General features: G+C 38.8%; 1 protein-coding gene across 1 annotated transcript; it reads left to right on the top strand.

The window, feature by feature from the left end:
- The first annotated feature begins 8,791 nt into the window (after positions 1 to 8,791).
- plek (pleckstrin) lies at positions 8,792 to 14,707 on the top strand. Its single transcript, XM_069658900.1, has 9 exons — positions 8,792 to 8,859; positions 11,647 to 11,802; positions 11,892 to 12,073; positions 13,012 to 13,103; positions 13,197 to 13,381; positions 13,534 to 13,638; positions 13,927 to 14,010; positions 14,121 to 14,190; positions 14,335 to 14,707. Exons 1-9 carry the CDS (start codon positions 8,818 to 8,820, stop codon positions 14,472 to 14,474), a joined length of 1,056 nt encoding a protein of 351 aa, XP_069515001.1. The 5' UTR covers positions 8,792 to 8,817; the 3' UTR covers positions 14,475 to 14,707.
- The last annotated feature ends 1,903 nt before the right edge of the window (positions 14,708 to 16,610 follow it).

Raw genomic sequence — 16,610 nt, 5'->3', positions numbered from 1 at the left:
CATATCTCACTTGATGCAGGGGGGACTGATCTGTTTATCTGCCTCAATGTGAGATCAAGACCTCAGGCAAATTAATGCAAAGCTGGAACAATGACTCACCCTGACTTGAGGGGGAAAAAAATATCTAACATTTGTACTCTGATGCTGTGGGCACAACGGCCCAGCCTGAAGCTACATACATGAATGTCAGCAACCATTTTAAGGGGCAAAGGGGGATAATACACATGGCAACCTCATCCACAGGTGTTGCCAAAACACTACAGATCAAATAGAATTTATGTAAAAGCCAAAAACAAACTTCAGGTGCTGAGTTTGAACAGACAGACTTATGGATAGCTTCATCAGTGCTTTGGTCCAAAGATGAGAAGAAATCCGCTCAGTGGCTCCGGGCTGTTACTCAAATCAATACCTTTTAAAAGGTGAAGACACATGAAGGCACTCAAAATCCTTTAGCTTTAGCATTTGTGTTGCTGCTACATGGATTTTTTTTTACTCCTTACAGGTACAATGCAATATGAAAATCTATATTAAATGCCATAATCCAGTCTTTGCACACAATCTAGAGTGATGGGCGGAAACAGCCAGCAGTAACACAAGTGTGACGGATAAGACTAATCTGCACTCGAGCAAATATAGAGTAAAGAAGACCACATTAGCATATTTTTGCCTTAAAACTAAACTCTTAAAGGGAGTTACCAGCTATGGTAACAGATTAGTAAATAAAATATGGGAATAAATAAGTTTACCAGTTCCTCGAGGCTGTTACTAATGCGAGGGTGGTGGTGGGTGCAGCGGCGCCGAGGTGTACCTCCCTGCAGCGCTCAGAGCACCGTAACTCTTCTCTGATCCCCAATGAAACTGTTTATCCATGAATTTCCTCTTCATTTAATTGGCAGATGGACGAGCCGCCCCCTCCTTGTTAACTAGCCTAGAGGTTTATTATCCTCTCTACAGTCGGCCATCTTCTCCAGCAGCTCGTTCATTTCAATTTGCTTTCAATTTGGGCAGTGAATTTGATGTCTTTGCCCTTTATCTCACATATTACGTACAGCCTAAGTGAAGATTAAATCAAGAGGTAATTAGAGAAAAACCCCCCATAAGGAGAACTTATGTCATTAGATCATATAGATCAGAGACACAGACTCCTTTGAAGAGCCAATGAAAGTGTAGCCTGAGCACATGTCTACTTCAGCAAGAAACAACCGTCTGAACCAAAGCGGTGGCTGATAGACTTCTCCACCCCTCGACATGCAGCTGGCCTTCTTAAAAAATACGGGAATTATTCTAAATCTGCTTTTTTTAATAAATGTTGACAAGATTTCTCAAAAGTAGAATTGTGTTATATGCTCAAAGCGAGCTCAAAAATTGTGCATTGCTATAAAACATGAAATCGCCATTTGTCAAAAGACACATATTTGAAAATCAGGGTCTTTTGGCAGGATGAAGGAAAATCTAAATGTTAAAGACGTTTAAGGAAAACATTTCAAACCTGGTGAACAGGACGTGAGCCAGCAGTTCTGAAAGGTTTGGAGAACCAAAAAGAAGACAAACGTTCAGGTCAACAAACGGCCTGGGTTAAACAAGACCTTTAAATACTTCCTGGTTAAGCTACATTGTTCAGCAAGGGTCAAATTTAACAGAAAATTCAAACTTTTAAGAGCGTAATAGCAACATCAGTCTTTCCATGGAGGAATAAATCTGGACAATAACACCACAGCAAACTAATCTGCTTGATTAAATGTTACTAAGGCTGGTAGGAATCAAAATACAGAAACAAAAACACATGCTACCTTCCCCTATCCAAAAGTCCCACTTGGTACAGTCCACATTTCCAAAACCTGGTGGAGAAAGGGGCATTCAGGTGCACGTGTTCACAAGGACATCACTGTCAAACAGGAAGTTGACCTCAGAGAAAACAACATTTGCTTTTTATTTATCATCTACTAAAGTGGATCCTTAGTTTGGCCCATATCACATAACCAAAACTAAGTATTTAAAGGGGACATATTTTAGGTATGCAATCAATTTTCTATTACTCTAATGTGTTTTTGATTCACGTTGGTAAAGTTTGTTTTAAAAATTGTATACATATTTGAATTTAATTATTTTTCGGAGCCTCTCCTTCCTCCTGAAAGTCCCACGTGGAGGAGGGGCCGCACTGCACTGCCACTCCAAAGTTGTAGAAAACATGGCTGCTCTAGGATCGGTTATTCGGCCTTATATGTACAAGCCAGAATCGCCAGGAGGTATCGTAATGTTAAGTTGAAATCTTGACAACGACTTGACTACAAGCTAGCAGGATGTGTGGAAACAGACAAATGTTAAAGGCCCAGAGGGAAGGCCAGTGCCATCCATTAGCACCAATCTTAGCCTGCTGAGTTGATTTACATGCGTGTTTACATAAATTTTTCAGGCACTGATTTAATTACATAAAGCATTTTTAAAATAGGTACTTCTCACCCTTTTCACCTTTAACTAATGGCCACTTGTAAATTAAAGCTCTCCTGAGAACCTGCCTCAGCTGCTCAGAAGTGACCGCCTCATGACAGGCCTGACGAATCTGTGCCTGTGGCCCATACAGCACAAAATGATAAACAGAAGGTCATGTTGGGAAGTGTGTGTGCACAACAGGAATGGAGGGAGGTTGGGAGATTGAGTGTGCCATGGAAAAGCTATCAACTGTCCCCCCCGCTCCAGCCTCCCCTCCCATTTTCAGCTCAGTGCACTCTTTAGCAGAATTATTGATGGCGCTTGTGAGGAACAGAGGACTGAGATGAAGATGTCTCAATCCCTGGGCAGCAAAACAAGAGCTATGGCAAGGGCCGGGGCAGCAGGGGGAACTACACATGCAGTATTTATTGCTCTGTTCAATAAGAGGGAAGAGAGGAAGAAAAATGGGAGTGATCTTCAAAGTGGAGCAACTTGAACAACTCATCCTGTACTGCTGTTACTGTTGGAAGAAGCAGACACTGAAAGCAAATGTGGCATTATTAATTCTATACAGAGTATTATTGGATTATTATCATGCTGCATTTTAATTAGCATTGTAATGTTTTGCCTGCATGCATAGTATTTTATATGTATTATTTGTATTTTACATAGTATTCTTCTTTGTGGCTACAGATGTCAAAGAGAAGTAGTGGAGTAAAGTATAACCTTTGCCTCTGAGTTGAAGTGGACTACAAGTACCATGAAATGAAAATGCTAGTATAGCTTAGCCCTGAACAGCCTGCTTGAGTAATTTGAGTCACCCTCACCAGAGGAGGAATTATGTGACATTCTAAAGGCTTTGCTTTCCGTATTGTAGTGTCAGTTAGCGCACATATGCAACGTTAGCTAGCGTGAACATGTTTGTTCTCAAAGCTAGGAATGTGATGCTAAATGTTGAGTCACTATGGTGGTGATTGAGCCTATGGCCCACTGATGAAAGCCTTTGCATTTGCAGCATTACAGACTGGGTGTCGGTGGTGACTTTAGCGGAAAAAATCACAAATGGCGCCCAGTTAGTGACGCATTTTCCATCACCCAGCAGTGGTTGGGCTGCCAGAGAGGGTAGGCGGAGCTAAGCGGCTGCTTTTCCGGTCTCTGCAAGTGTTGTGAGTAAACAGTAATCTACTATGGGTGAACAAACAAAGAAAAGATCGATGACTACAGATACACTTCAAAAATAAGTGAAAATCCAAAGACAAAGAAACAAATTTGATGCTCAGATGAAGGAAAACAGTCTAAAAAGGAAAGCGACCGTCAGCGAGGAAAATCAAGAGTTACACCCATAACAAAGAGAGCCGACCGTGGACGTCTGGTTATCTGGGAAGTGTACTCCTGTAATTGCCGCTTATCACCATAAGGTGCCACCAAAGAGAACAATATTGAGATGGTCGAGATTATCACTTTAATTTGCATTTTATTTTTTGCACAATTTAAAATACACAAAAAGACAAAGATAACATGTACCAATATACAGTGCAGGGAGAGACAAAAGACCCAGTGGGCTTATTTAAAGTCTCCTCCTATGCAAAATTAACACAAGGAAAACATATAACATAAAAGTGATGGCAAACTAATAACAAAATGTATATATTGATAATAATACAAATACTATCAAATTATTTAAAGTAAAATAAAGAATGTGTGTAATGTGTATGTATGCGTGATTATGTGTTTCTGACACTCAAGAATTGCCCATGCGTAACTCTCGCAGCCGAAATAAGTGAACTGTCGTTGACACTCAACACATGTAACCGTCAATAGTCATCCATGGCTGTTGGTAATCACTCACAGGCGATGCTCAAGCTGGGTGTAAATAGCTGAAAGGTTTGTTACTATCGCTATCATTGATTTAGGGAATAGATTGCATAATCTTCGTAATTCATTTCGGAGATTAACTTGTCAAATTCAAACCCAATATCAGGAAAGTTTGAAGAAACCTAAGTGACAATTTCTCGAAACACTCGGTGTTTGCTTTTATTTAAACAAGATACTTCATTGCATAGTTATCGTGGATTGGGGTTTCCAATGGCTTTAAAGCTGCACATAATGATACATTAGGGCACTTGGGAAAGTGGAAACAAGCTGTAAACACAACACTGATCGTTCATCACCCTTTAATGGTGTACTTCGCAAACTGTTAAATTCTTGCTGAATGAGCATTGATTTTGGGTCGTGTCTCTGGCCTCCTGGTGAGTCCAATATTCACTCTCCTCTTTCAGCTGCACCAACTCCTGAAGGACATATCTTTATCAGATAAACGGCTGCTCTGTGAGGCAACATAAGATTTCCAGTTGTGCGCAAAAGTTTCAATCAGTATTTCAATCTGTATTTGCAAAGTTTGTTTTTTTGCAAATACAGAATGAAGTCCGACTTTGTGGTTTTCAGTCCGGATCTGAGGAGAAGTTTCGCCTCTTACTTCAAAGTGTTGCAGAAAAAAGTGGGAGAAATGTGGAGACGAGGTGCTACAAAAGGTTTGGGTGAGCGTTCTCCACAGGATTTCACTTATACATGTTACAAACTCTTGACCCACCAGGAAGCTTCACAGATGCTTTTATGTATCACGTGGAAACCTACAGCACCTCATAATAACAGTCATGGGACATTATAAACATAAGCTCTCCTGGCAGGTGCTTGACATGGATGTTAAAAGGTCATTTCACGTGTGAAAGAGTTTGCAAGTGAGGGGGGTTTTGTGTGAAGATTTCCTGTTTCCTCAGTTTCATCATGCTTACAGTGCCTTACTCGAGTCCTCTTCAAGCTGAATGCTAACGGATCTGTTTCTTCTCTCTATTCCCAGGATACAGTACATCATCATGATACTGCTTTATTGTATTTGTAGATAAAAAGACAGCACATGGAGGAAGAAGAGAAACATTTTGTCAGTAAAAGAAAGCCAAAAGGATGTTTTGATTGTTATTACCTCTCCGTTAGCTTTTGCAATAGTACCTTTATTTTTTTTCATTCACTAAAGACCGAGGTAAAGGTATTTCTATGCATTATTTTCAGGTTGTATGGCCGTCTGTACTCTTCTTGTGAACCTGATATCTCAGGAACACCTACAGGGAACTTCTTCATATTTGGCACGACCATCCCTTTGGACTCAAGGATGAACTGAATAGATCTATCATGATTAGATTTTGGTGGTTGAAGGTCAAAGGTCAAGGTAATTGACATATCTCAAAACAACTCAATAATTTTTGCACTAATTATGCCACAATTACCTATATACTGTATATTTCCTATACGATGAATATGATGACGACATGAACTTATTTGGTCAAAGGTCAAAGCCACTGTGACCTCACAATTGTCCCATTCTTTTGAAGGCGAAATTGAAGCAATAAAGGGAGGGAGTTTTATTTCATCTGATTAACTGTTATTTCCTTAAACGTCTGAGAGAATGACAGCATCCAGGATCGATAAGCTGTTTAAGTCCAACTTATACCATTCTTTTGTTTTTAGGGTAATGTTTTCTTGCAAATACTTGCGATATATATAAATATATGTGGTAATCACTAATGCATGTGAACTGTAACTTGAATGGTTGGCGAGCTGCAAAGCTGTGATTCTGTATTTTTCGGAAGCCGCCCTTGATGACTTTACGCGATAAGATTAAAAGATTACAAATGTTTCTGAAGCATCCTCTTTGACTCCATCTTTGTTTTGTCATTCAAATTAACATTCCATACCTCAAGCCCCAACAGAGAGACGACTCTGCAGTTGACAGTTATTAAAAATCACTGCCCAAAGATCCATCAAGAAGCTCATAAACAGCAGCTCTTTTGATGTTTATTCATAACAAAAGGAGAGCATGATTCAAAGCAGACAGACTAACAGTATGGCCAGTGTCCCTTCAGATGAATGTCACGCTCGTAGAGGACGGCATGCCCCGTGATATGTGTTTATAGGAATGAGATCATCATCAGAAGGTGACTCTTAATAGTATAGCCTTATCATGAAAACACTGGTTAATTAAAGTGAGGCAGCTAGCCTTTCCATTAGGAGGATTACTGAACATATAAGATAGCTTTTAAATAACTGTGTCAGCTTGTTGTTGTGCTTCAGTTTCCTTAATGGTGAATCCAAAGGTGGTTTCTCCAACAGAAAAACACAGTATTTTATTTCATTAGTTGTTTGCCTATTCTTATCCTCAGATTATATGTTTCTAAACAATTTCCAGCTACAGTCTTTTGTTTTCTTTTTCATCCTCGTTTCAGAGCCCCTCAATGCAGCAAAGCCAGCCTTCCAGATCATTCAGCTTATATGTGTTTATGAGGCCCTCTAGAGGAATATTAACAATACTGCACCACAAATAAACTGATGTAACTGATGTTGCTATTATTACAATACAGGACATCCCTGAGGATTACATTGTACATCAGAGAGAATCAATTTAGAACAGAACAGGGAGTAAACACCAGAGTTATCTGAGGTATGGTATTAAGTAGAATTAGAGTATACTCAAGGGCTGAATTCAACTCACAATGTTGTCAGTTGAATCAGATTTGGCTGTAAAACTGCAGCTGAGACTATTTGTTCCCTTTTTTCAGTTCAGCTAAACACAAACCCTCTGTATTAGCTTGCGTAAGACTTAGCATGTTTAGAGTTTATAGTTTTCAATAAGCACAGTCTGTTGGCCAAACATTGAAACCTATCCAGACATCTACTTTCTTAGTATTACAAGTCATGTTATTGTCTTTTGAACTACGTCATTTAAGCAGAAGAAAGAGTCAATTCAGCTAGCTAGCTAGCTAGCTAGAGTTGGTGACAGCTCAGCTAGCAGCTTGACTAGCAGCCCTAAAACTTCCAACTACATTACTCAGTGTTAAGTGTATTTCACAAGTTTTAATAAGCAGATTTCTTTGTTCTGGAAAAGAGGAGAACTCTACAGATGATTCAGCAGCCAGTTAAAATCTTCTAAACGAGGAGCAGAAAAGAAATCATAACGAACACACAATATGAGCGCCTACGAACAAGCTAGCAGCAGCTCAACTAGCAGCTCCTGATGTCCAGTGTAGAAGAGCTTTGAAATAGTTTTAATCATCAGATCTGTTGTATTTGGAGAGGAAGAGACCTTTGTGGATTATTCGGCTACCTGTAAAGTCTTTGTGAACAAACACTGGAGGTCATTTTAAGACTCTGTAAGGTTTACAGTCTATCTCGCTGTTGCTTTTCTCTGTGTACAATGACGCAGCTAAAAATCAAAGCACAGAAATATGACCAACAAAATATGTTTTTATTGAGGTCTTCTTGACAAAGTTGTGGCCACCACCTGTATCGAGTTGAAACAAAAATGAAAATACATTGTCATTGTTGCGTTGTGTAGTATATTGTAAGATAACACTGTGAAATAAAGACTCGTAGAGATCCTCCCAAATACCTCAAAGTAAATTTTTCCGCTCCGTCACCCAGTATTTTGCCCCTGACGGTCATTTCATTGTTGAAACTAAAGTGTTTCCACTGACACACGGCTGGCTCATCATGTTGACGCTTGCTGACACCTCAGATACACAGACTTCCTTTCATGTCAAAAGATGTCTACAGTTTGTGGAACTAGCCTACATGCTGTGACACATGCTGTGATAAGGACTGAGTTAACTCTGTTGCAACTCAAGTCAAGCGACAGTCCAGATACTGTAATGGCCTTCAGTTTACTGACTCCAACACTTTTAATGTACATTTTCTTCAGTAAAGTAATGTGTTCAACAAATGTTTGAAGTTGTTTCCCGCTGTTGTTGTTCACAGTGTCAACTTCTTTACCATACAGCACACTTTAGCAACGTTGAGCAATAAAAAAAGAGGAACCTTTGTTTTTTTCCAACAATAGGTCAACTGCAGTCTGACTCAGGTCAGAGTGTGTGATATATCCACATATAGCTGAATCAGACTCATAATTAGTCACACTCCAGCTAAATATAGAGTTAGCTTGTGCAAATTTGGTCACCGGGGTTTAATGAATTCAAAACTGCCATACCGATGGTGAAGTGTATGTCCTCTGCATTTTATTTTAGCTTCACTGTATGCAGACGATTTTAAAGAGTTATTGCAGAGAAATGTCCCACAAGTATTTTCAGAGCTGCCTCTTTATATTCGACACTATGAAGTTAAGTGACAGCAGCCGAGCAGTAACTGTAACTAATAATACCACACAGAAGAGGAAGCGGGTTAAGCACTCATCTTTGTAACACACCCAACAAAACTTCCTGCTTGTGTGTCTGTTTGTGGTTTCGATGGGAGAGTAAAAGAGAGAGAGAGAGAGAGAGGATTGGGTGGGAAGTGTTTTAATAGTTACAAACGTTGAAGGTGACAGCAGCAAAGAGCAGCGTAATGGAGCCAGAACAGATCAGAGAGGGATACCTTGTGAAAAAGGTAAGACAAATTACAACAACAACAAATGTATTTTATCAGCTTTCTTGCATTGCATTTGTCGAGCTTGAACTTATTTTGTTAATAATTTAAGTCTGACAACTATCCAATAATACAAACAAAGGTTACAAACAGGAACACGGTCTAAATCTTGGAAAAAAAAGAAAACTTAGAGATTTGGCTTTGCAGCGACACTTCTATACTTATAAGTAGACAGTATTACAGTTCAGTGCAAGAGTTCAAATTCAAAAAGCTACATGCAAAAAAACTTTAAAAAATCAAAAGACAACATAAAATGGCAAAATAAAATTGCAACAAATGTTTGCAGAATTGCAAAATGAGCTTGCAAATGTTTAAGAAACACTTTTTTTGAAGGGGAAATGAAGAACGAAGTGGTTGTGAACAGAGTCACTGTTGCATCAGTCACCCAAACACCCATAAAGCACTGGTAAAGATTAACATTAAAGCAAGTAAAACCAATACCCAGACAAGCAAGTGTTATTGTAAACAGAAAGTTGCTTCATAATGAACAACTTCACTCCTCTGGTCTGCAGTTGTGACCAAAACTTCCTGCTTCTGCCCAGAACCGAGAGAACAACATGAGATGTGTTTTTTCAAGTTTCATTTCACCATTTGTTTAAATTTGAGAGAAAGAAACTGACCTTTTTGCAGTATGCCATAAATACATCGCCAAAACCAATTCCAACTGTGTTTCTTTCACAACAGACACAACTCTGGTATGAGTCATTTACAATCAGTTACATAGACTGGAAATGATTATGTTTTAAAGTACTGTGAAAATGTGTTTGTGTCACACATTGAGTACGTACACCCACGTGCCCACATGTTTGTTTTTTCAAACTCTGCTAAGTGTGACTCTTTTCTTCACGCCGAGCGTGCCTGAAAAAGAAACATTATCTTCCTGTCTTACCTGCCATTGTTTGCTGACCTTTTTTTGACTTTTTTTCTTCTTGTTTCATTTTCTCCTTTCATTCTAAAACACTTTGTAAACTGTTTCAATGTGCATGACTGTAAATAAATCCTCACTGATTACCTTTTTTATTTTTTAAGTAATGATCAAGCTAAAATGGCTTTATCATGAGTAACCTCCTGACACTGTGGGTGTTATAAACAGCCTTCAGCTGTGTGTAATGGTCATGCCTTAAGATGGCTAAGGCACCTCAGAAAAAACTTTTTATTGACTTAGTGGTGTAAAGAGGCCCTGAAAGGCAGGCAAGAAAAAAAAGTTATTTTAAGTTGAAACTAAACTATTTGAATTGGTAAAACATGCATTTTTCAATACCTTGTGTTCTCTTTGGCCTATCAGGAACAGACACGGGTATTATGCAAAAGACTGTAATTATAGTGCCCATTTAAGTCCATTCAAGTCCAACTAACTCTACAATTTTATGCTGTCGGTAGATAAAGAAAAAATGTTCAACGTTAAAGGATGTTGCTGGTTACTCTAGATTTAGCTTATTGATTGGACTAAGACAATATTATCAGTATTAGTAAGCAGTCAAGTATTGTCTGGGTCGCTGGGAGCATCAAATATGAATTAATGGGCAGTTGAAAAAAATCCCAAACATACCCACTTTGTTTTACTCTTGTTTAAGTTTTTGTTGCCAAAACTACGGTGTTCACTGAATATGGGAAATGTCTATTTCTATAACGAAATGATACATTTGTGACCAGGTCTCCTTCCATTGAATCAAAGTGACTTGCTGCTTTTTGCCGTGTGTGGGGTTTGTGGGCTGGGCCGTGTTTGGAAAGCACTGATAGATTGAATAAACAGTGTAACGTTAAAGCTCGTGTTTGGTGCTTATGCCTGGTGGAGCAGAAATAATTTTAATGGCTTTCAACAAATTGTGTTTTGTATATATGTGTGTATGAAACAAAGTACTGTATGAATAGTTCAATATCCTGCTATACACAGTGCGTGATATGAATGACAAGACAGAGAACTGCACATGTTCAGAAGGGACGGCTGACACTCCAACACTGTTGTTTTATATACCTGTTATATTATTTATACCCTGCATGGTTGACTTTGATGAGCAGAGGTGGCTTTCTTGTGTTTGTGTTTTACGGCGGATATATATTTTGGGAAGACTTGTTTCAAACATACGTTATGTAACTTTAAATGTCATACTTTTTTAATCGCATGCCTAGTCGTAGTAGTCACATTAGTACAACATGCTTCTGTTACCTGAGGGAGTGGCGGAAGCAGAGCAGACCGAAAGCTCAGTGGGGCACAAAAGTCTGTTCAAAACCAGAACAAAAACCCAATTTTTTACAGAAACGGGTGGTCACTTCCAGTGATTCCTCTTCCCCATCGAATTACCAGAACAACTAGCTTTACACATTCATTTCTGCATTTTCATGCAGCTGGTAAATAGTGTCTAGTCACTTTCACTTCAGGTTACCATACTCGTTTGCTGTGTGAAACGACACATGGAAATTCATGCGGAACTAAATTTTGGTTTTGGTATTGTTAATTTGACATCATTTGCACAAAATGTTAACATGTTTTATATGCAGCTTTCTTACTTTGGATTGACTGGTGACTTTCAAAGCCATGCCTCAGATTTAAAGGTTACTTTTGAAAAAAAAAAACCTGATGTTTGTTGCTTGTTACATTTTTTGGCAAAGAAGAAGATTAGGAAAGGGGGAAAAGTAAAAGGAAAGGTGAAAAAAGGGTAGAAATCGATACAAGTACAACCCACGACCTATACTTTTGCAACACATTTACTCAAGGCCGCCTGCTGTCATCTGTCTTATGATCCTCAGGGTACAGTGTTAAACTCCTGGAAGGCGGTGTGGGTGGTGCTGTCAGAAGATGGGTTAGAGTTCTATAAAAAGAAAACAGACAACTCACCGAAGGGAATGATTCCACTGAAGGAAGCTACGCTCACCAGTCCGTGCCAGGATTATGGCAAGAGGACGGTAAGGAAATGTCACAAAAGCCTGCTGGGATATCTGAATTACTATAAGAGAAAACTTTACAGCATGACTGACTGCTATTTCTCCCATAGCTGGTTTTCAAGTTAACCACGACAAAAAAGCAGGACCACTACTTCCAGGCCTCACACTTGGAAGAGAGAGAGTGTTGGGTGAAGGACATCAAGAGAGCCCTAACCTGCCTTCAGGGGGGTAAAAAGTTTGCCAGGAAATCAACAAGACGCTCCATTCGCCTGCCTGACAAAGTCAACCTGGCGTATGTTGTGCTCAATTTTACATATTGACCAATACTTGAATTCTGTCCTGCCCCCCCCCCCCCCTAGTTATTGTCTACATGCCTTTCTGTGAAGTCCACTTCTCGAATTGTATTATTTTCAAGGCTAAAAATAATAACTTTTAAGGGTTGTCGCTAGCTAGCTAACTAAGCTAACCTTAGTTCTGAATGTTTGGCTGGGATTGCTTTAGTCTTAACCAGCCCAATTGCTACGTTAGCCAGACAGGGCCACTTACAACAGCAGAAAATAGCATTCAAGACTTGTAGACATATAGTTGTCCCTGAATGTTTATCATTTTAAATTAACCTTTAATTTTTATAAATTAATGTATAACTAGCTAAAAATGTGCTTCTTAGCCTCAGACTACCGTCTAGCTAAACAGAATTTGCTAATTTTGCAGTTTACGGTAGAGCAGATAAACACATTGTTGGATTATTTTCTTATAACTTTGCTCTTGTGTTTTGAATTGAAATACTTAAAAAAAAAGGCAAAAAATTTTATCCCAGAGGGAAGAATTAAAAAAACACAAATTACAGCATACCACTTCACAACCAATAACTTTAGCTAGATTATAGCGCCATCATCTGGGTAAAATGCCTTAACACAATAACATACCTCTCTGCATTTTTTACTGGTATATTGGTCGCACCAGTATATAGGATGTAGCCCACTTTTTATATGAAAAAAAATTATTAAAAGAGCATCTTATGACACCGAATTTTACAGTACTTGCAGGGCCCTTTGCATACTGGTTTAGCATGTGGAAGTTAAGAAGCTTGATCAGAGTACAGTGCTTTAGTTATGTTGGGAATATCAGTGTGTGGAGCAGGATTTAAATGAACGATCAGTTGCTCGTTCTTAATGATAGAATGATAAAGTATTACGATATGTTCATACTGTTCACATTGTGTTTTCTTAGTGAGCTTTACACATTGCTAAAAGACCAGGATGATGGAGTGAGGGAGCTAAAACTGGAGCAGTCGAATCGAGTCTTCAACCACTGCTTCACAGGTACTGTTGACTTTCTTTTACTGAAGTCACACGTTATTATTTTACCTCTTGACAGTCTAACACTTTTTTGCTACTTCCTTTTTTTGTGCACAGGTGCAACAGTGATAGAGTGGCTAGTCTCAAAGAACAAAGCGAGAAACAGGCCTGAGGCCATCGTGTTAGCAACAGGTCTCCTGAATGAGGGTTTTTTGCAGCCGGCTAGTGAGCTGTCGAAAGAGGGGGCAGAGAGTGCAGAGCAAACAGCCTTCTTAGATCACACAGAAGCTCTTTATTACTTTGTAAGTATAACTGTGGGCCTAGAACTTATTATCACTCTAAGAATCATATCCTTATTATAATTGGAATTGTTCATGTTGCATGCAAGACAAATGTCGATAGGATTGGGGAAATAAAAAAAAGCTGTCTGTTTGCTTCACTGTCTTTGTTGCAGGCAGACAGCGGGTTCTTCTGCGAAGGCTACTCCAGTGATGAAGATGTGCTTCTGAAAGAAGAGTTCAGAGGAAACATCATAAAACAAGGCTGTTTACTCAAACAGGTAAGTCGGGAAGCAAGAAAAAGTGTCACTGTCTTTTTTTGTTGCACTGCTTGTGTTTAATTTACAAAGTAGAAACACTGTGTTCCCTTCTCAAAGCTCTCACATTATGTATACAGATAAAAATAACACAGCAGCCTTGTGGTAGTTCCTACTCCTAAAAGTGACAACACACTTATTATTACTAACAGCAGTTGTTTACTGGAAGAGGAAGTCTTATTCACATTTGCTTGACACAATACCACGTTTACTGTAAATAATGAGATAAAAATGGGGTTTTATTTATTGCAGGGACATAGGAGAAAAAACTGGAAGGTGCGGAAGTTCATACTGAGGGACGACCCTGCTTATATGCACTATTATGATCCCACCAAGGTAAATATACTGACCTGTAAAAGCTGAAATTTGATTTTCAGTTTCCTTTATTCACTAACGTTCTTTGCTCTGCTTAATGCCTCATTTTCCTTCTTCTTTTCTATTGTCAGGGTGATGACCCTCTGGGCTCCATCCATCTCCGTGGGTCTGTTGTCACAGCTGTGGAGTACGTGCCTGATGGTGAGTGAGACGGTTGTCAGAGGATACACATGCCCTGCTAGCGTCCCCGCTGTGAGAGACAGTGACCAGGAGATGTAATAGCTGTTTACTGTCACTGTCTTCGCTTCAACTCATCCCTTTAACACTCTTTTCTTATATTTTCAGCCAAAAAGTACGACGTTGACGGCAACCTCTTTGAGATCATTACCTCCGATGAGACCCACTATTTCTTCCAAGCTGCTACAGCTGAAGAAAGAAAGGAGTGGATCAAAGCAGTGCAGGTCGTGTCAAAGAGTGGAAAATAAAAGCCACATTTGAACTTTCTGGGGAAATCCCATGTTTGAAATATCAGTAATTACATTTATCAGTGTGTCAACTAATTTTAACTGAATTATCATTATAACAGTCTCATTCTATAGTAACTGGCAAGTTTCCCTCCTCTCTACACTATCAAACTGTGACGTTTCTGTGAAGTATGCAAAGGTTATATTGTTTAAGAAATAAAAGTTATATTGTCTAAGAAATAAAAGTTATATTGTCTAAGTTTGACAGTTTCTTTTTAACCAACCCCTTATGACTTTTGTGCACAAAAATCATAGTATTGTGACGTGTGGTAGCTGAATCGATAGCACTTTGCATACCAGTAATAACAATGTTATAAGTCATAATTATATATAATATTATGATGGGAAGAAAAATCATGCTAATTACACAGGTAATAACCTTTTAATATTTCAGTAATAACAAGGAAAATATTGTGGCTTTCTGCTCCAACTGGAATCAGAGTGATAATTACAATAACAAACTTGTAATTGAACCCAGAACGTTAAAAAAAACAGCTTTATTGCTCACACATACTTTTGTCTTTCTGTTGTCTTGACATTTTCAACCAGTTTTTTTACCCTATCACGGATATAAAAGCATTTTCACGGGCTCAACAGGCTTTGACTTATGCAATAACCATGTTACCACAGTGTCGTCCTGTTGTGCTCAAGATGTTAGCCACGATTACCTCATTGAGTTCTATTGGTATATAATTTATCTGACAGCGCATTCTGGTATACAAAAACACAGCTTTAAATATCTCTTGTACCTGTGAATGAATAGTGTATAATAAGCTGAGGTTTACTCTGTAACTAATCAGCCTATAAGGCTTACGTAAGTGCATTTTTTACATAAAAGACAATATGGCAGCCATCTCATGAGAGAGCTGATCTTTGATCATCTTCAAAGGTGAAGATGATTTACACTTGTGCAGCATTATTCAGCTGTTAAATCTTTTAACTTCAATAGAGGAGGTAGAATAAAAGGCAGTAAGAGACTAAAGAACAGTTAAAAGGAAAGATGCCGTCTGTGTTTGTTTGGTTCAAGGCCTTTTATACGCCCGGATGCCTTATACGCCCTTTTTTTTTCTGATTTCCTCCTCGCTAGCATACCTTTCAAAAGTTTGAGATAGTCTGAGCTATCATACGAGAACACTCAGTTCTTAAGTGTGAACTACGGTGGAATCATGCTGCACCTTCACGGCTCAGTGTCACTTTGTGGCTGACAGGCATCACTCAGAGAATTTATCAGTGGCAGAAATGACTGGCTTCAGCTTCCGTTACATAAGGGGGTATTCAGAAGTGAAATAATCTAAAGATAATGTCCAGTTTCTTAAAATGTTTGGGCTTTTATTCAGTCATGATTTGTTTTTTTTAACAACTAACTGATCTTTTTGAATACTCCACTGGACTGTGTTTCCAGATCACTCCAATTACTTTTGAATACAATGTGAATATAAACGAAATGAATGAAATTAATTATGTCCAAAACTATGAACAAAATGTTATAATGCCATTAGTCTGCAAAAAACACATCATTGTGGCTACCTGCATTTTCTGTGTTTTACTATTTAAACACAGGAGGGCACTATATATCCACCTATGGCTGCTCTTGTGACTCATAGCACAGTGGGAACTTGCTTTATGGGTTAATGGTCAATTTACTGCACTTGCAAAACGTGTTGCAAAAAGTAGGTGAAATGTCAACCCCCTGTGGTGAGTCGCCCACATATCGCCTTCGTGTGTCCCCCCGAAGGAAAAACAAGAACAAATTTCCTCTGTGCTTCTCAGAAATGTGTGACCATTCAACGATGGTAAGTCAGCATACTTGCAAGTTGTAAATATCTATAAATAACTTGTTAACATAGATTTTAAAGACAAAAACTCCCAGCACTTAGACACAGCAGCTCTTTCAACTGCTGTATAAAACACTGATCCTAGAAGAGGAGAAATATCCCAAGTATCCAACACTGTGCAACTAATGCCTCCTGTTAGCATAGATAATACGCCAGTGAGCACCCAGTCTATTTAACAGACAAGAAAGTGTAACGAATAATACAATTATATACTCTACCCTACAGGCATTAACATTCTTCCTTGTGGTGTCTAGCGCCCTCT

This window comes from Semicossyphus pulcher, unplaced genomic scaffold, assembly GCF_022749685.1.
Source record: "Semicossyphus pulcher isolate SPU_LCO1_2020_fin unplaced genomic scaffold, fSemPul1.0.p SCAF_12, whole genome shotgun sequence".
Taxonomy (NCBI): Eukaryota; Metazoa; Chordata; class Actinopteri; order Labriformes; family Labridae; genus Semicossyphus; species Semicossyphus pulcher.
Note: the sequence above shows the minus strand (reverse complement) of the source record. Positions and strands in the feature narration are given on the sequence as shown.